Raw genomic sequence first — 20,242 nt, forward strand, 5'->3', positions numbered from 1 at the left:
CATGTGGTAAAAAAAAAAAAAAATTTGTTTTCAACTGTAGAAAAGAGTATAAAAATGAAATCTCTTTACCATTCAAGACCCCCAAAGACAACCATAATGAACAGTTTCATGTAAATGCTTCCAGGAATTATCTACACATAGAGAAATCATAAGGAATTTTTTAAAAGCACTGACTGCTAAGAAGTAGGAAGTTAAAATAGCTACAATCAAAGACTTCACATCTAGAATATAAGTACACAATATTACCATAAGGTAAAAAATGTTATATAGTTTATTGAAATGGGAATGTAATTCCAATTAAAAAAATCATGTAATTCCCATGAAAACTATAATTTAAAAACTATCATTGCTAGGTATATACTTACATGCATGTTTTGCTTTTTACAAATTGAGAGTAAAATTCTTCACTATCAACAAAAACCAACTAATCCAAATCCTCCCTACTTCAATGAGAAACAAAATCCAGAATATTATGGCTCCTTTGTAATTTACAGATATTCAGGGGAAAACATTCAGGAAAGTTATGATAACCCAAGTCCATCCAGATTTTTCATACTGAAATATAAAATTATAAAATATGAAATTCAGTAGGAAATATAAAATTAGCCAGACTTCTCATACTGAAATATAGTTTTCAGGGCTCTGAGGCAGCAAAAAAATAGATCTTTCATTATTAGTGTAATCTGCCTAAGCAAAATTTACTAACTGGTTGGTTATTTCTCCTCTTAATCTTATATATAAGAATAAAAACCTGGCCAGGAGTGGTGGCTCACACCTGTAATCCTAGCACTTTGGGAGGCTGAGGTGGGTGGATCACCTAAGGTCAGGAGTTCGAGACCAGCCTGGCCAACATGGCGAAATCCCGTCTCTACAAAAACCACAAAAAGTAGCTGGGCATGGTGATGGGTGCCTATAATCCCAGCTACTTGGGAGACTGAGACAGGAGAATTGCTTGAACCCGGGGGCAGAGGTTGCAGTGAGCTGAGATTGCGCCACTTCACTCCAGCCTGGGCAAAAGAGCGAAACTCCGTCTCAAAAAAAGAGAAGAGAATAAAAACCTTTGGACGGTAGATTCTGAGGGTACACTAACGATGATGGGTCCAGAGCCACTGCATACACAGCTACCAGTTGACAGAGTAGCTTTCATGTAGACCTTTCTATATCAAAGCCCGCAAAACATTTTTTTGCTGAAGTTTGCTATGGCAACACACTGCAACTATATATATGAATACCACAGGCAAGTGAAAACACTAGGAAGGTGAGGAAGGGAGACCAAGAAACAAAGGGACAAGAGTTGGAGAATTCCTTTAATACAACCCCAAAAAGTACACTGGGGTTGACCAAGAATCACAGAAATTGTTAGAAGGTTGATATTCTGAAAAGAAATGCAGTATAATAGGCAAGTAGCCTTTTAGGAAACTTCCTTAAAGGACATGCTTCACTAGGGCTGAATTATCCCAGTTCACTAGTATCTTTGCTGAAATAAGGCTGGTAAAAAATCGGATTCTCAACTTCATTATACTTTGGAACTGGTTCCAAGTAAAATTTGCTGCAGTGATAAATGGTCTTTGTTTTAGTAAATACATATTCATTAACAAATTGAGGTCTAGTCTTCAATACCTCCAACTCCCCTCACATTTACATGTGAAATTTCCATGGATCATCAGAAGGAATTCAACATTTTTTCTCCTTCATTCTAGACCCTTCCCACAATTCTGCCCTCCTTCATTTTCAGAATTCTGCTTTGGAAAAATGGTAATAAACAAAGTTGCAGGGGGTGATAATCCAAATTTACCTTTTATTTCGTAAGTGGTGTTTCTAATATAAAGCAAAATAAAAGAAACTAACCTAAAAGCTCTAAAAGGTTTTAACAAGTATTAAAAATCAAGTCAAAATAATATACCTTTCTTCTGATGTAGAATTAACATATTCTCTAACACAGAGGAGGGCAGCATCTCGACACATCTCTTTTAGGTCACTTCCTGAAAAGCCATCAGTTTCCTGGGCAACTTCTAGCAGGTCTACATGCCTATCCACCTTAAACAAATAAAAAAACATGCTTAAAAAACAAAAATAAATATATTGCAAATACTACCAAATACCCATCTTAAAGAAAGTTAAGCATATTATAACAGCATGGGAGGAGAAACAATAGTTTCTAGAAGCTTTTTTTAACCACAAAAGCTTAGAAATTTGAAATATAATTTTCATTATTTGTCCTTATGATTAAGACAAATAATTATTACTAGATACACTGTAGAGTGATGGGGAAGAACAGATATTGGACTTGCTTTGATATCTCTCAAGAAGGTACCAAGGTGACATTTTTCTGTAATATATTCAACATACAGTACTTGGCAAATGTAATTAACTCCAGAGTCCATTACAGAAAAACACACAAAAAAACTCTTAACATTCCTTTTAATTGTAATGCTTGGTATTCTATTATCTCAACATGAATTTAGCACCTAAACTTCTGCTCCTCAAGCTAAGCTTATAGTCAAGCCAATTAAGTGACTGTCCTAGCCACGTAATAGACTTGAGATAGTCTAATCATACTAAACTTATGTACAGATTAAGAAGAGAAAATAAGCAAGAAAAAAAACCTATGACTACCATCTAGTAAATGATTCTTATGTCTCATTCACTGGGGTAAGCACTTTGTATGTATTATTCTCATTTAATCTTCTCAGAAACTATCAATTTCATTTTCAGATAAGAATCATGAGACCTGGACAGGTAAACATAGTCAGAGCCAGGATTTGAACACAATATAGTGAGGTCCAGCTGTATTTTTCCCCCATTTAGCTCATCACTTGTTACAGCAACATTTATTTTCCCCCACTGATGTGAAATGCCACCTTATAGTTACTAAATTCCCATTTGTATTTGTATTATATTTACTAAATTCCCTTTGTATTTGTGGAAGACACAGTGTTTTAGGAAGAACAGCAACTCTACACAAGGACAAGAGAGTTGAAGGTGAGACAACATTGCCAGCTCTGCAACTGTGACCTCACATAACAGTGCTCTCATTCCTAAATGTAAGGGTTACATGAAGATAAATCATGTTTTTTGATAAAAAGAAAACTGAACCCAGAGGGCAAGAGTGCAAGCAGCAATGGTAAGCAAAGCAAATGGTAAATACATGGATAAATCTAAATAAACTTTAGCTATATAAATAGTAGTAATAATTATTATAGTAGTCATAATCATTTGGAGTACAAAAACAAAGTGGAGCTAAAATGCTATATAATAAGAATATGTAAAACGGAGGAGACATCTACATTAAGGTATTCTAAAGTGTTACAATTAAAGCATTAAAAAGAGGATACGGATATTATTAACTTAGACTTTATTTATGTATGTCAAAATACATAGGTACCACTAAAGGACAGAAAGGGTAACACTAAAGGAAAGAAAGAGAATGTGTAATTTCCAAACCAACAGAGGAAGGGAGAAAAACAGAATAAAGAATACAAGAACAGTATTAACAAACTCAGGACTAGAGGGGGACAAATAAGCAAAGAAAAAGCATAAGTATTAAAATAATAATGAATGAATCCAAATTTATGAGTAATCACCATAAATGCAAATAGACTAAACTTGGCTGGTAAAAGATTTTATACAGAAGAACCCAAAATGTAGCTGTTTGAAGTTTATAAAAGACATACTGATGCTGAAAGGGAAAAAACAGGCTTTGTGTTACATTTGAAATAAAAACAAAGAAAAGCAGGAAGTAGAAGGCTGAAAGATATCAGCTTTTAATAAAAAGAAAGCTAATGTAGTTCTAGTTACATCAGATTTTTACTCAAAATGAATAACTGAGAAGCCATTATATAATGATTAAAAAATTTCACCAGAAAAATATAACAATTCTGCACTTGTAGACATACATGTAACATGGCCTCAAAACATACAGCAAAAATTTATTTAATTACATATAAAAATGGGCAAATTCACAATACTGGAAGATTTTTAACTTATGTCTCATGTACTGCCACATCAGTGAGTTCTTAGGACTGGTGACAGCACCTGTGATCTAATGTACATACATGTATATAATTTAGATCTTAGTCCTTTGATGGTTATAGGGTTGCAAATATTTTGGTTGCGGCTTGTTTTTTCACTTTGTTCATGTTATCCTGTGATACAGAAGCTTTAAGTCTGATTACAGTCAGACTTCTCTATTCTCTTTCCTTTGTAGTTTTTAATTTTTTGTGAATTGAGAAACTCTTCTCATGTGTCCTTAAGAGACAAGACACATACAAGGATCTAATTTTTCTACTGTTGGTAAAAAGAATAAAAATAACATATACCTATACACATGTATTAGGTATCTGTTCACATATATTCATGGGATTGATACACTCTATCAACTCCTGGACAGCAGTTTACCAATGATGGTGATAATGGGAGATGGTCAGTGGTTGCTTAAGGTTGTACTTAATTAAAAAAATATATATAAAGCAAATGTGGAAATACATTAAAATTGCCTGTTAAATATGGGTGGAAGATAATAGGGCTATTTGTTTATATGTTTGAAATATTTCATACATTTAACAAACTACTTTACAGAGCCTTCCAAACTATACTATGAGATGTTAAAAATTAAACATCCAACACTTCCTCCTGTCTTTTGACCAGTCCGTTGTTGGGCCACCCTATGTTCTAACCACTCACAAATCTTGTGCCTGACAAGATGATACAGTTAGAAAGATGAACCAACCAAGTATAAGAAAACAAAGAAAAGAAGATTCCCGTCACTGGGGAAGCAAGATTTAATTAAGAGGTACCATACCCTAATGGTTACGAGTAGGCTCCATCACTTCTTTGTGTAATCCTGGGCAAGTTACTACATAACTTCTCTGGGTTTCAGTTTCCTCAGCTGTAAAAATAGGACTAATATGTACTCCTTAGAGAAATGAGGATTAAATAAAACAATGTATAGCTCACCAAAATGCTTGGCACATGGCAAGCACTCTAAACGTAGCTCATTTTGTTGTAAAATAACTTTTAGATAAACCATGAAATAATGAGAACCTTTTCATTAGGCAACTCTGAAAGCAATTCCCAAGTTAAAAAGATTTTGAATATAGGCAGCAACAGCAGAATAAGTTAACAGACTGCGAAAATAGCTTGAAAGAATGATACTTACTTATGTGCAGTTGTTTATTATTATATCCACCATTAATAGTATATTTGTAAATAACATCTCTGTATTCTAAGCATTTTACACTTATAATTTTATTTCAAGACCAGCTGGGGCAAATGCTTATGAGGCCCTGATATGGTCTGGCTCTGTGTCCCCACCCAAGTCTCATGTTGAATTTAATTCCCAATGCTAGGGGAGGGACCTGTTGGGAAGTGACTGGATTATAGGGGCACATTTCCCCCTGTTCTCATGATAGTGAGTTCTCTCAAGATCTTATGGTTTAAAAGTGTGTGGCACTTCCCCCTTCAATCTCTCCCTCTCCTGCTCTGCCATGGTAAGACGTGCTTGCTTCCCTTTCGCCTTCCACCATAATTGTAAGTTTCCTGAGGCCTCCCAGCCATACTTCCTGTACAGCCTATGGAACTGTGAGTCAATTAAACCTCTTTTCTTCATAAGTTATCCAGTCTCAGGTAGTTCTTTATAGTGGTTTGTGAACGGGCTAATACAGACCCTATCTCAACAAAAAAAATTTTTGTTAACTAGCTGGGTGTCTAGTTACTCAGGAGGCTGAGGCAGGAGGATCACCTGAGCCAAGGAGTTCAAGGCTGCAGTGAGCTACGATTACACCACTGCATTCCAGTCTGGCTAGAATGACGAGGCTGGTCAGCTAGAATGTAGGAGACCCTCAGTTCTGTCTCAAAACAAACAAACAAACAAAAAACAACTATTGCTGCTATATCATATAAAAGTAAATTCAGGTCAGTTTGTATAGGGAAAAAAGCTACCTCCTTAAACTCAGACAAAATACTTTCATAGGGTATACATTTTATCAGTGCTAATTCTTTTTATACTTAAAACCTTAAGCCAAAATCACTACACTATCTTTTTAAAATAAGTGAATCATGTTAAGGAGTACCTATCAAAAAAAGAATTGTAAAAGAGTAGAACACGGTATCATTTCAAAAGTTTCAATCTTTTATTCAGAGAAGAAGAATTCAAACTCTGGAAGTTCATGTGAATTAAAAAACAAACAACCCTCATTCAGCTCCACAATGTATAAGCATGATGGTGCTCAGTTTACCAAATAAATATATGTGCTACTGATTTGAGGCATCTTTAACAAAATTAAATGAATTTTCTTCAGATTTTATTGAAGTAGCAGTAATCCTTCAGCATACAAATACCAACCAGTGGGAAATGACAAGATGTTCTCATGTCAGCAGTTACCCAGGGAGCATTCATATTTTGCAACATAAAACTGATTAGAAACTATACTTTGTGGTTTTATGAATAAGAAACAGAATTACTAAAAATTCCCTGTAGCTGGGCAGGATGGCTCATGCTTGTAATCCTAGCACTTTGGGAGGCTGAGATGGGTGGATCTCTTGAGCTCAAGAGTTCTAGACTGGTCCGGGCAACATGGCGAAATCCCACTTCTAAAAAATACAAAAAATTAGCTGGGTGTGGTGGCATGCACCTATAGTCCCAGCTACTTAGGGGGCTGAGGTAGGAGGATCACTTGAGCCCAGGAAGGCTAGAGTGAGCTGAGATCGTGCCACCATACTCCAGCCTGGGTGACAAAGCAGAGACCGTTTAAAAAAAAAAAAAAAAAATTCCCTGTAGCTATGAAAAACATAATCCTAAAAGAAAAGACAGTACTATTTCAGAAAGCAGAACACTAAATACTAAACTTTAGAGACATGTATAATTTCTTCCTCTTATTTATTTATTTTTTTAGAGACAGGGTCTTGCTCTGTCACCCAGGCTAGAATGCAGTGGTGCATTCACTGCAGCCTTGAACTTCTAAGCTCAAGTGATCCTCCTGCCTCAGTCTCCCGAGTAGCTAGGCACACCCAGTTAAATTTTAAAATTTCTTTGTAGATGTGAGGTCTCATCATGTTGCCCAGACCTGTCTCAAACTCCTGGCCTCAAGTGATTCTCCCATCATGGCCTTCAGAAGTGCTAGGATTAGAGGCATGAGTCATCAAGCCCAGCACTGACATGAGTAACTTCTTAAGTTTAAATGTGAAACTAAATAACCTGTGTAATTTATGGCTATGTTACAAGAAAAAGGGCTTAAATTTCATCACTTATACTCATATTAATCAGCTATATGTAAAGCATCTGCATCATCTCCAGCTACACTAGACCACATTATATTTCAAAAATTTTATAAACTTCCAGTCATGCAATATGATCCTTCATCAAAATGGTTTAAATTAAATAACTGTACTGGTTAACTTGAAGTCTCCAAAACTGTCAGTAACTACCTTCTAATATCTGTTAAATTTCTAGCCACACCATAGTCATCCTAATTCAAAGGAACTTGTTAACTATCCCCTTTATTTTCTTCTCTAAACTTTTCACTGGTGTCTATCACTGCTAAAGGTTTACCAATTGTGTTTTATCTAAACAGTACTACAACTACACTTTTTATTTATTTTTTTTGAGACAGAGTCTTACTCTGTCACCCAGGCTGGAGTGTAGTGGCACGATCTCGGGTCACTGTAACCTCCGACTCTGGGGTTCAAGTGATTTTCCTGCCTCAGCCTCCCAAGTAGCTGGGGTTACAGGTGCCAGCCACCATGCCCAGCTAATTTGTTTGTATTTTTAGTAGAGACAGGGTTTCACCATGTTGGCCAGGCTGGTTTCAAACTGCTGACCTCAGGTGATCCGCCTCCCTTGGCCTCTCAAAGTGACAGGATTACACAATGTCTTTTTGAAAGCAGCTACCAAAAATTCAATTAAAAGACGGCCGGGCGTGGTGGCTCATGCCTGTAATCCCAGTACTTTGGGAGGCTGAGGTGGGCGGATCATGAGGTCAGGAGTTTGAGACCAGCCTGACCAACATGGTGAAACCTCTTCTCTACTAAGAATATATGTATATACATAAAAATGAGCCGGGTGTGGTGGCGCGCACCTATAATCCCAGCCACTCAGGTGGCTGAGGCAGGAGAATTGCTTGAACCCAGGAGGCAGAGGTTGCTGATTTCTTTACTGATTTCTTGTCTAGGACCAAAGTTCCTTACCTAAAAAACATGAAGGATTTTAGGAATTTCCCTGAAAGTGTACATATTTCATGTACATATGTAGTTTTCTTAGAAAAGACTACTTTTATCTCATTCTTAAAGGGCCCTATGACACGCTTCCTCCAAAATGATTCATAACCACTGATCCCAATCTTTGTAATTTGCTAGGTTCTTTAAACTCTTGCATACACTATATGTTATTTTGATATGTTTTTAAGGAAACAGGCTGAGAATGGTGGTTCACGCCTATAATCCTAGCACGTTGGGAGGCCAGGGCAGGAGGAGAGCTTGAGGACAGGAGTTCAAGACCTGCCTGGGTAACATAGTGAGACCCTTTCTCTACAAAAAAATTTTTAAAGAACAAAAAACAACTAGCTGTGTATGGTGAAGCATGCGTGTAGTCCTAGCTACTTGGGAGACCGAGGTGGGAAGATCACTTGAGCCCAGGAGGTCAAGGTTGCAGTGCACTATGATCACATCACAGCACTTTAGCCTGGGTAATACAGTGAGACCCTAAAAAAACAACACATCAGCCTGGGTAAACAGAGTGAGAACAAAGTGAGACCCTATCTCTTTTTTTTTTTTGTAAGTTCCATTGAACTCTGCTTGATAAGATAGCTTATCTCTTTAAAAAATAAATAAATAAATCATTAGAACACTACTGAAAGACACAAAAGTAAACACCCAGAAAGACATATATGCCATTGGGCAGAAAAATTCAACATCAAAAAGATACTCTTAAATGAGATTCCACCAAAAATATTAATGTTTGTTTTTTTCCTACATAAGACAAATTGATTCTAAAATTTATGCAGAGAAAAAGAATTAAAATAACCTTGGGGCTCGGGGACAACAAGGGATATACAGTTCTACCAGATATTAAAACTTACAAAGCCTCAATAATTAAAACAGTATGATGCTAGGGCATAAACATACAAAAGACCAAGACCTGAATTTAAAGTCCAGAAACAGTCAATACATATGAGAATTTGGTAAAAGTGGCATCTCTAGTGGCTATAAAAAAAAAAAATGGGCTGAGCACAGTGGCTCACGCCTGGAATCCCAGTGCTATGGGAGGCTGATGCACGTGGATCACTTAAGCTCAGTACTTCAAGACCAGCCTGGCCAATATGATGAAACCCTGTCTCTATGAAAAAATACAAAAAATTGGCCAGGCGTGGTGGCACGTGCCTGTAATCCCAGCTACTTGGGAAGCTGAGGCACAAGAATCACTTGAACCTGGAAGGCAGAGGTTGCAGTGAGCAGAGATCACGCCACCATACTCCAGCCTGGGTGACAAAGCAAGACTCTGTCACAAAAAAATAAAAAAAAGAAAAAAGGGTGTTGGACAAGTAGGTATCCATCCAGAAAAACAAAACCAAAGTTGGATTCATACTGCATATCATGTACCTAAATTCCAAATATATTAAAGAGTTAAATGTAAAACATACAAGCCACCGAGATATTATGTTTCTCCTGATGGAAGAATATAATTCTGCCTATGAAGCTGTGCTGTCCTGTCCTGTGTCTCCTCCCCACCAACCTGAACTTCATCTGGTCTCTTGATCCAACTACCAATTTTAGAGGAACAACTACTCCTCTGCAATCGGCAAAACCCAGACTGTGGACAACTCAGGACAAACACAACCTAGTTTCTCTAGTAAATAATTTTAAAAGCGTGGGTGCGGGGGAGGAAGCAAGATGAGGGAAGAACCTATAACCCATAAATTAAGAGAGACATAAAAACTATCAAAGAATTGCAAATTAGGAAATTCATATGGATCTTGAGTCAAACAAATACATGGTTAAAAAAAGGTATTTAAAAAGAGATAATCAGAGACTTGTACATAGACTAGGATAATGAAAATAATGACTTACTGTCAATTGTTTGATAGGTATAACATGGCAATTAGGCTAGGGTAAAAAAAAAGAATCCTTTTCTTTTAGAGATACAACTAAAACATTTACAGGTGAGATATAATGGGAAAAAATAGGAAGTGTGGAAGTAGGGCATGGCTAGAGAAGAATTAGCCATGGGGTTTATGGTAATTCAAGGAAGGAGGGAAGCCATACAAATACAAGTATTTTGATAAAAGTAGCATCTCTACTAAGGCTCATTCACTATCAGAATCTATTTGATTTATTAGTTTATATAGTGAGTTCTAACAGTGAGTTTAGATGTTAAGTTTGGGATAAAAAGGAATACCATGTTACTCAATTATATGCAGTTATCAAGTTTTGGGAAAACAGGTAGCAAGAGTTTGGAAAGTGTGGAAAATTCTTTTATAAACTTGGGAGTGGGAAAGGCCTTTCAAAATCAAGAAGCCATAAAGTTGGGGGCGGGTGGGGGAGAGAAAACTCCAATAAAATTGAAAGACAACTTGGAAAAAAATATTTTCAAATCACACAAAGGGCAAATCTCCATAATACACAGAGTTCCTATAGGTTTATTATGAAAAGGAGCACTGCAATAGAAAAATGGGCAAAATATATGAATATACAGTTCGCAGAAAAAAAATTCAAATGATTCTTAAATATACACTATTCATTCCATCCCTAAAGAATGCAAATTAAAACTTTAATGAGATAACCACCTTTGACCAGGTGTGGTGGCTCATGCCTATAATTCCAGCCTTGGGAGGCCAAGGAGGGAGGACTGCTTGAGCCCAGGAGTTCAACACCGGCCTGGGTAACAAAGCAAGATCCTGTCTCAACAAAATAAATAAATAAATAAATAAATAAATAAATAAATAAATAAAAAGAATTAGCCAGGCTTGGTGGTACATGCCTGTAATCTGCTTGGGAGAGTGAGGCGGGAGGATTACTTGGGCCCAGGAGTTTAAGGGTGCAGTGAGCCCTGATCACACCACTGCACTCCAGGCTAGGCAACAGAGAGAGACCCTATCTCAAAAAAGAAAAAAAAACACAAAAACAAAAAAACAGAGAGATAACCATTTTCTACCTATCAAGTTGGCATGAAGTTCCATAACATTCTGTTGGCAAAACTACAGGAAAAGAGGCACTCTTTATTACAGGAATATGAGTAAACCAGAACAATTTGGCAATAGCTACCAAAATTATAAACACTCTAACCTTTGATCTAGCAATTCTGCTCCTGGATAATTTACTTTACTAATATTCCTGCACAAGTATGAAATCACATGCACACAAGGCTATTAAATGTAGAATTTTTATAATAGTGAAAGACCAGAATCAATCCAAATGTCCTTCAATGTGGCATTAACTAAATTCCAGAATGTCCATACAATGGAATCCTATGTAGTGCAAAAACAAAGAGAGACAACAGAATAAGGATACTAGATGCTAATATGGAAAGATCTCAAATATAAGTAAAAAAAGTAACGCACAGAACAGTGTGCATGTGTTATTGATAGTTTATGTAAAAAATAAGTAAATAAAAGGAGAGAGAAATAACATATGAAGCCAGGAGTTCGAGACCAGCCTGGCCAACATGGTGAAACCACGGTAAAAATACATGGTAAAATACAAAAAATACATGGTAAAAATACAAAAATTAGCCAGGTGTGGTGACACATGCCTGCAATCCCAGCTACTCGGGAGGCTGAGACACGAGAATTGCATGAACCTGGGAGGCAGAGGTTGCAGTGAGTGGAGACTGCGCCACTGCAATCCAGCCTGGGCTATAGAGTGACACTCCGCCTCAAAAAAAAAAAAAAAAAAAAAAAAAAGAAAAGAAAAGAAATATATACAGGAAAACAGGGAAGAAGATTTTCTCTGTATATTATTAAATATAAATACTTTAATTTTTGAACCATGAGACCAAAAAAACATTAAACACAAAAGCTATTGAAGATTTTGATTATCACTTCTTAAATTTAAATTTCAACTTCAAAAAATACTGCAATTTTCATCACCACAGGAAAGGTTAAAAAATGCAATTAAGTAAAAAACAACAAAAAAATTATGTTTTCACAAATGTATCTCACATAAAATCAGAGACTAGTCTGAAAATTATCAGAGCATTTTAATGCACATATACAAAAGCACATGGCTCTAAAAACATAAGAAAAGTATCTTTAACTCACATATACCATAGTTACTGAGTTACATAAGCAACCAAAAGGATTCAGGTCAAGTTCAAAGGTGTATCAGTACCCCAGCCTTTTTGGCATCAGGGACCGATTTCATGGAAGACAATTTTTCCACAGACCTGGAGAAGTGGAGGAGCAGAGCATGGTTTGGGGATGATTCAAGTGCATTACATTTATTATTAGACTCTCATAAGAAGCGAGCAACCTAGATCCCTCACACGCACAGTTCACAATAGGGTTTGCAATCCTATGAGAATCCAGTGCCGCTGCTGATGTGACAGGAAGTGGAGCTCTAGCCCACAGCTCACCTCCTGCTGTGTGGCCCAGTTCCTAACAGGCCATGGACCAGTACCAGTCTGTGGCTGCAGGGGCTGGGGATCCCTGGAGTATATCATTCTCAGATTCCTTCCTCATTTTTCTCTAAAATAACTTTATGAACATCATATTTATAGGATGGGGAAAAAATTTTTATTTTCTACTTACATTTTCATTTTTCAAGATGAGTTTCAGGATTGCTTCTCTCTGTTTTAAAGCCTAAAAGCAGGATAATTTCTGGTTAGCATTTTTATTTTTTAAAGAAGATCAATTAGTGTTCCTAATATTTTGTCCCTTCTAAAGTCTCTCTCAATACTTACAGGAGATGACAGAAACTTTGAAGAGGTCAAAGCAACTAGATTCAAGACTCTAGAGTAATCATCTCTGGTTCTCCTACTGAACTGTCTCTTCTTACTCTCATCCCCAGTGCCTAGTACAACGTTTGGGAAATAACACACCTATAATCTTCAATGAGTAAATGAATATCTACGACTATAATGTCTTCCCTCTATACTTCAGCAATCTTCATTTTTTTCCCTTCATGTAGTAAACTCATGAAAACTCATTATAAAATTTATTATCAGTAATTTAAAGAGAGAGCAACAGTAACTTCTCAGTTCCTCCATTTCCTCCTCCTTCTTGACCACTAATTTATATTAGTGAATTTTAATTTAGTGATGATACATTTGTTTACATGTCTGTATGCTTTCCCCCAGTGACAATTCCTATTTTTACACCATACAATAAATACAAACTACATTTAGCACCTTTTATAGAATCCCTCAGCTATATAGTCAATATAGATGCTTTTTAAAACTATCATGGCTGAACTTACCCCTAGTCCCACAAACATCACAAAACAGAGCTAGTTACAATGACTACCAAATCAAATTACCTGAAAAACAAACCAAACCCTGCTCTTTTTGTAATTCAAGTATGTCAAGTAGGAAGGTTAATTTGATATGTTATATGATCACCAATAAATACTTTTTGTTAAACATTTCACTTGGAGAAAAGTTTTAAGATTAACCATACACTTCACATCGTTAAGTTACATAAGAAAAAAACTAACCTATAAAGTATATTCACTAACAATGGAATGAAATGGAGGTTACAAAGTTTCCATTTCTTGTTAACACTATACAAATTTATAATAAATTTGATACAACCTGTTACAACCCATTTTGATTACTCACAGGACATATTAAATTTACAACTTTAATACTGGCTACTTTCCATGCTACTGTATCCTATGTTCTATTCTACTGTACATCAAAAACCTTAGCTGGCCAGGCACAGTGGCTCATGTCAGTAATCTTAACACTTTGGGAGGCGAAGGTAGGAGGGTCCCTTGAGGCCAGGAGTTAAGACTAGCCTGGGCAACAGTGAGACCCCCATCTATAAAAAAATTCAAAAATTAGCCAAATGTGGTGGTGCATGCCTATAGTCCTAACTACTCAGGAGGCTCAGGTGGAAAGATTGTTTGAGCCCACGAGTCAAAGCTGCAGTGGGCTATAATTGTATGGCTGACAGAGCAAGATTCTGTCTTTAAAAAATAATAATAAAAATAAAAAACCTTAAATTGTCCATTATACTAACTATTGGGTTAGTGATAGAGATTCTACAAATGATCTTCAGAATCAATGAAGTAAACAAATTAAAAAAAAAATGTTCTGAAGTCTCGCTTACAAAATAAAATCTAAACTCTTGTGCAAAGCATATAAAGTTCACCTAAACCCAGAAGCAGTCTACCTTTCCAGCCTCCTCTCCATCTATATTCCTTGGTGCACTCACCAAACTACCCTTAGAACTCACCATTAAACAGTGCTTCCACAGCTTCTTGACTTTGTTCATTCTGGCAGGAAAGCCCTTCCTTGTCTCATTTGCCTATCAAATTCCTACCATCCTTCAAGGTCCAGCTGGATTCTGGAAATTCCATGGACTTCCCTGACAGAATATTAGTTTTCATCATCATCTCAGGCTCTCATAGTTCTTTAAACATACCTTCATAAAGCATATTTTACATTATTTATTTCTGTGTCTGCCTCTCCAAAACAGAGTTCTTCGAGGACCAGGCCCATGTCCCATTCACCAGACCTTAGCAGGTCTCTGACATATATTAATGCTCAATAAATATTAGTCATACTAGGCCAGGTGTGGTGGCTCATGCCTGTAATCCCACTTTGGGAGGCTGAGGCAGGCAGATCACCTGAGGTCAGGAGTTCGAGACCAGCCTGGCCAACATGGTGAAACCCCATCTCTACTAATAATACAAAAACTAGCTGATGGTGGTGGGCGCCTATAATCCCAGCTTACTGGAAGGCTGAGGCAGGCTCACTGGAACCTGGGAGGCAGAGATTGCAGTGAGCCAAGATCGCGTCACTGCACTCCAGCCTGGGCGACACAGCAAGACTCTGTCTTGAAAAAAAAAAAAAAAAAAAAACCATCATACTAAATAAATTTTATAGTCTCCTAAATTAAGTTTAAAAATCTTTTCATTGATTCACTGGGTAAATTTTCTAAGGATGTGCACACACTTAACCACTTTATTAGAGTGGTAGCTATAGTAAAGAGTTGATCAGAGTAATTTTATAGAGTCCATAACCATCGATCCTTCAGAGATCATGTTTACTACCAAAAACCAATCTGACAAATTACAGAATATGAATGTGACAAATGATTTTTAGCCAGATTATAAATGGAATTAAAAGTTAGTTCCACTAAATGGCAACCATGTAACATGCTGATTGTATGGAACATATTTTCTACTAGTAAAATCTGTTTTTTCTTTCCTTTGCAATCTGAAGGCAGACAGAATTCAAGATTTGAAGATCTGTGCCAAAATTATAGTGCGCTGGTAAGTCATAATCATCTACTAGAGGGTACTTCTTAACTAACAAAAAATGCTAGAAAGAAGGCAGAACTGGTTTAACACCATCTAAGCATTTGTATTCTTAAGGTAAACTATGATATCTACCGGCATCATTAATCCTATCAGGGAAGCACTAACTACATCTGCCAATACTCAATCAAATAAATCCCAGTTGTTCATGCCAGGCCTTCTGAATAGAATAATTATTTAAGACAAATTTCTCCAATTCTATTCTATGCTAAACCAAAACTGTAATTTAGATTTTCTTTTTTTTTTTTTTTTTGAGATGGAGTCTCGCTCTGTTGCCCGGGCTGGAGTGCAGTGGCCGGATCTCAGCTCACTGCAAGCTCCGCCTCCCGGGTTTATGCCATTCTCCTGCCTCAGCCTCCCGAATAGCTGGGACTACAGGCGCCTGCCACCTCGCCCGGCTAGTTTTTTGTATTTTTTTTAGTAGAGACGGGGTTTCACCGTGTTAGCCAGGATGGTCTCGATCTCCTGACCTCGTGATCCGCCCACCTCGGCCTCCCAGAGTGCTGGGATTACAGGCTTGAGCCACCGCGCCCGGCCTAGATTTTCTTATGTATCTTCCTATATAGATAACTTCCTACATCCTAAAGTAAATCACTAAAATAGCCAGGCAAACTTGAGATAACTATATATATACATACTTTGAAGAGAAGCAAGTAACACTAATCTTAGGATAGAAATAAAGAGAGTGGAAAGGACAAAGAAGCTACTGTCAGGGTTTTTGCCCCATTCCTTCCCTGTCATAAGTAGCCCTATATGACAAAACATTCCCTTCTTAAAATTAAAGGTAAAGACCTATAAAAAAGGTGAATATTTAACTCTTCATAATATCAATCAAGACTACCTACAGGCTGGTTGATGTGAAACCTTGTAGGCATTCTTCTCATTATAGCAGAGTCAAGGTCCTGAGGACGATTGGTAGCTCCCATTACTATGACCTAAGTGTATAAAGAAAGCAGAAGGTGTTAAACCTACCAATTATATTCCTCTAAGAATGTTATTACTAGGGCTTAGTTTTAAAAATTAAGTGGTATTTTAACTAAATCCTTTGTAAGAAATCTGATTTTAATTCACTATTATTCAACTATTTACAGGTATAAATTTAAGTTAATCCTAAATAAATCAAATAATAGCGAAACTGGAAAACTAATGCATTTCACTTCATGTCTTTCTAGTAATTAAAATATGTAATGTTCAGTTGCAAATAGCTACTAAAGAATTATTAAAATTTGCTTTTAAAAAACTATTGTATTTTGCAAAATATGGTTGTTTAATGAACACATATTGAATGACTGAAAGCCATTATGTTATAGCTTGGGTATACATTTTGGGAGTATGGGGGGATAATTCAAGTCCTTAAATAATATTATATGGAAAGAATCATTTCCCCTTAATAAGTCTGAAGATTCTGGTAACTGTAATAGATACTGTGTACTTTTTCTTGTATTTCACACCATCGTATCATGGTACTATCCCCACTGCAGGTGGTATCTTCTTAATGCGAAATAAAGTATCAAGTAATCCAATTTTAAACAAAGATAACAGAGTATAACCAAACATCAAAATGCTGGGAAGAACTCTTTTTAAAAATGCTGGCAGCCCTGCCAACTTCTAGGTCTACGTCACTTACTTATAAAGCACATAGAGATTTAAAAAAAAAAAAAAAAAGGAACTTTAAAAATAAACATGAATAAAAACAAAGATATATTAAACAAGTTAATTTCTGAAAGACGTCAATATTACCTTTACTGTTGATACTTCAGTATAACCCAGTAACAATACACATCTGCTATCCAAAGTGAAATTTATTGGTATTCCATGGAAATACATTTCTCTAACATTATCTTATTTCTCCCTAAGAGGTTTTACATTTCTGAAATAATCCAAATCTTATATTCTACTTCTACTCTACATTGAATGACATTCAGGAGCCTCAGAGCCCAATTACTTTCAATTAACTGTGAGAGTTTGCCACCTAGAGGAAGAAAATATAAACACAAATTTGAAAAATGTTACTTTCACAACACAACATAATGCAAGTTTGTATTTGTGTTAAGTGGTCCTAAAATCAAAATATTAATGCTCATACCTATTTTTCTTTATTTTCTTTCTTTCTTTTTTTTGAAGACAGAGTCTTACTCTGTATCCCAGGTAGGAGTGCAGTGCCACCCACATGGCTCACTATAGCCTCAATCTCCTGGGCTCAAGCAATCCTCCTGCCTTCTGAGTAGCTGGGACTACAGGCACATGCCACTGTGCCTAGCTGATTTTTCTGTCTTTAGTAGAGACGAGGTCTCACTATGTTGCCTATGCTGGTCTGAAACCTCTGGGCTCAAGTGATCCTCCCCGCTCAGCCTCCCAAAGTGCTGGGATTACAGATGTGAAATACCATGCCCGGCCTCTTAATATTGACTTTTTCCAACTCAATAAAATTAATAGAAAAGAAAAAATTTCTTCCAAATTTAAAATAAACAAATCTTAAAAGTAGGTGAATGAACTAAAAGCATAAGATAATGAATGAGTATAAGGGAAAAAAAAATCACAAAAGGCACTGTGGTTAAGTCAATATTTCGGGGAAAAAAAAAGGGAAATGGGCAGCATTTGAAGAAACACAGGACAAAGCAAAACAAAATTTAAAAGCCAGTAGAGAGGATGGAATACTAAAAAACAATCAAGGAATCCAAATAAAACTAGTAAAACTTGGAACATTGACTATGTATAACAGATACTCATAAAAAAACAAAAGTGATTGAAATCACTTGTAGTTTCACATAAAGCAGCAAATTTTAAGGAGTGATTTTAAGCAGCAAAAGCAGAGAACCTTTTCATATATATTAATTCAATAGAAATGAGCTAAAATTTAAAACAGGAAGCGACAGTAATTTTTTACTACTTAAGAAACAAAAGCAATGCTCCTTTTAGGTGTTAGTTGTTCAAATTTTAAAAAAAATCTTTATTTTCTGTTCCTGCATTCATTTGCTAAGAATCATGGTCTCCAGCTTCATCTGGAAGAGGGAGAAGATCAGGAAAAATAACTAATGGGTACTAGGCTTAATACCTAGGTATGAAAGATCTGTACAACAAACTCCCAAGGCACAAGTTTATCTATGTAACAAACCTGCACATGTACCCCTGAATTTAACATAAAAGTTTTAAAAAAATCTTAACACATGAAGATAATTTTATCATTTCACATTTAAAATAATCAGACTTAAATTTACATCTCAAAACTTTTAACTTCATCAATGAATACCCTAAAAATCCTATCTTTTATGTCTCATGTCTCTCAAGATGAAAAATATGTCATCAGTTACTAAGGTTTCCAGAAACAGTGACGGGTTTCATTGAGCCGTTCTCTATTTCTATTTCCTTGGTGACCATATTACAAGAAAGCTAGCTAGGGTACTGGGCTCTATCCATAATCATAGAAAAGACAATTCTAGAGAAGAGCTAACTGGTTCATATGAAAGTAGAATATGTCTAAAACTATTACTCAAAATTAGTAATATCAATTTTAACCCCCCCAAAATACAATAAAGGTTAAAAAGTGACTGCAGTTTAATAAAAAAGCAGCATCTTCATTTACTCTCTCAAATCAAAACTCATCATAATGAAAACTGTAATTGCTATTAGTGCAGTAAGGAATTTTGGTTCTGAAAACTCTGTTGTAAGTTATGCTGTACCAGAATCACACTGTGGAGCTCTGGATGAAGTGGCTCTGGAGAATACTTCATCCAATTGCTGCTGTATCCCCTGCTGAAAATAACTGAACACTATGCTCTGACAGGGTACATAATATTAAGATATTTTCTCTTACATGGGCTAACTATCCAATTGTCTAGGTGCTTTAAGTATTATTTCTCAGGGAGAATAATTAGTTTTTGGCAACCGATAAACCCCACAGATTTATCAAAACCAATTATTAATGAAAAATGTTTCCATTAATGTTACCTAAATTTATCTATGTTATGTTTTTTCTCTAACCATTCAACAAAAACTAAAGGATGTGTTCCTTGTAATAAAACTATACCTTCACAAACATAACGTAGAAGGAGGACATATGGCTTAATTTTCTTCTTGAGAATGATGTTGTTTAGACTTTTGACTTATGCTAATGCGGTGGGCTTAAGGGATCCTGAAGCCCTCTGGCCACAAAAAGAAAATATTTAAAAGACTCAAATAAATTAACCTACAATTTTGCAAAGAAGTAAAGGAATTAAGCTAAGGCTGGCGGTAAAGCCTATGTACTTCCTCAGATTAATTCCTCATAACAATTCTGAGGTAGATACTATCCTCCCTTTTTATAGATATTATTCCCTCTATACAGATACAGAGTGATTATAAAATTTGGCCAAGGTCACACAGCTTGTTGATGCCAGGGTTCTGATTTTCTAATCCAATTAGAAACATGAATAATAAGCAAGAGCCTATCAAAACTGACCTCATAGATTTGAAAAACAATCTGGAAGAATTTCTAAAACTGAAAAATATAATACTTGAAATAATAAGCTCAATGAAAGAGTCAGATAGTAGAAGAACTTCAAATGAACCAGAAGAAAGGAAAAGAAATTATCCAGGACATAGCACAAGAAGACAGAAAATATGAAAGAGATGTTAAAAAAGACATGAAATAGGCCAGGCACAGTGGTTTAGCCTGTAATGCCAGCTAAATTTGGGAAGCCAAAGCGGGCAGACTGTTTGAGCTCAGGAGTTCAAGACCAGCCTGAGCAAATTAATGAAACTCTGTCTCTACAAAAAAAACACCAAAATT

At 36.1% G+C, this 20,242-nt stretch overlaps 1 protein-coding gene across 6 annotated transcripts in view; it reads right to left on the reverse strand.

Annotated features, from left to right (window-relative positions):
• ATAD1 (ATPase family AAA domain containing 1) overlaps positions 1-20,242 on the reverse strand; it is a 65,416-nt gene that overhangs the window by 3,064 nt on the left and 42,110 nt on the right. For 4 of the 6 annotated variants that reach the window (XM_045361172.2, XM_005565878.4, XM_005565880.4 and 1 more), the window contains exons 7-9: positions 16,320-16,409; positions 12,741-12,791; positions 1,904-2,037 (exon numbers count right to left, since the gene is read on the reverse strand). In XM_045361172.2, coding sequence (XP_045217107.1) covers positions 1,904-2,037; positions 12,741-12,791; positions 16,320-16,409 — 275 coding nt within the window. The remainder of the gene's footprint in view (positions 1-1,903; positions 2,038-12,740; positions 12,792-16,319; positions 16,410-20,242) is intronic. The other 2 variants (XM_045361173.2, XM_074002162.1) reach the window with 1 other exon arrangement.

Source organism: Macaca fascicularis, chromosome 9, assembly GCF_037993035.2.
Source record: "Macaca fascicularis isolate 582-1 chromosome 9, T2T-MFA8v1.1".
NCBI classification, from domain to species: Eukaryota; Metazoa; Chordata; class Mammalia; order Primates; family Cercopithecidae; genus Macaca; species Macaca fascicularis.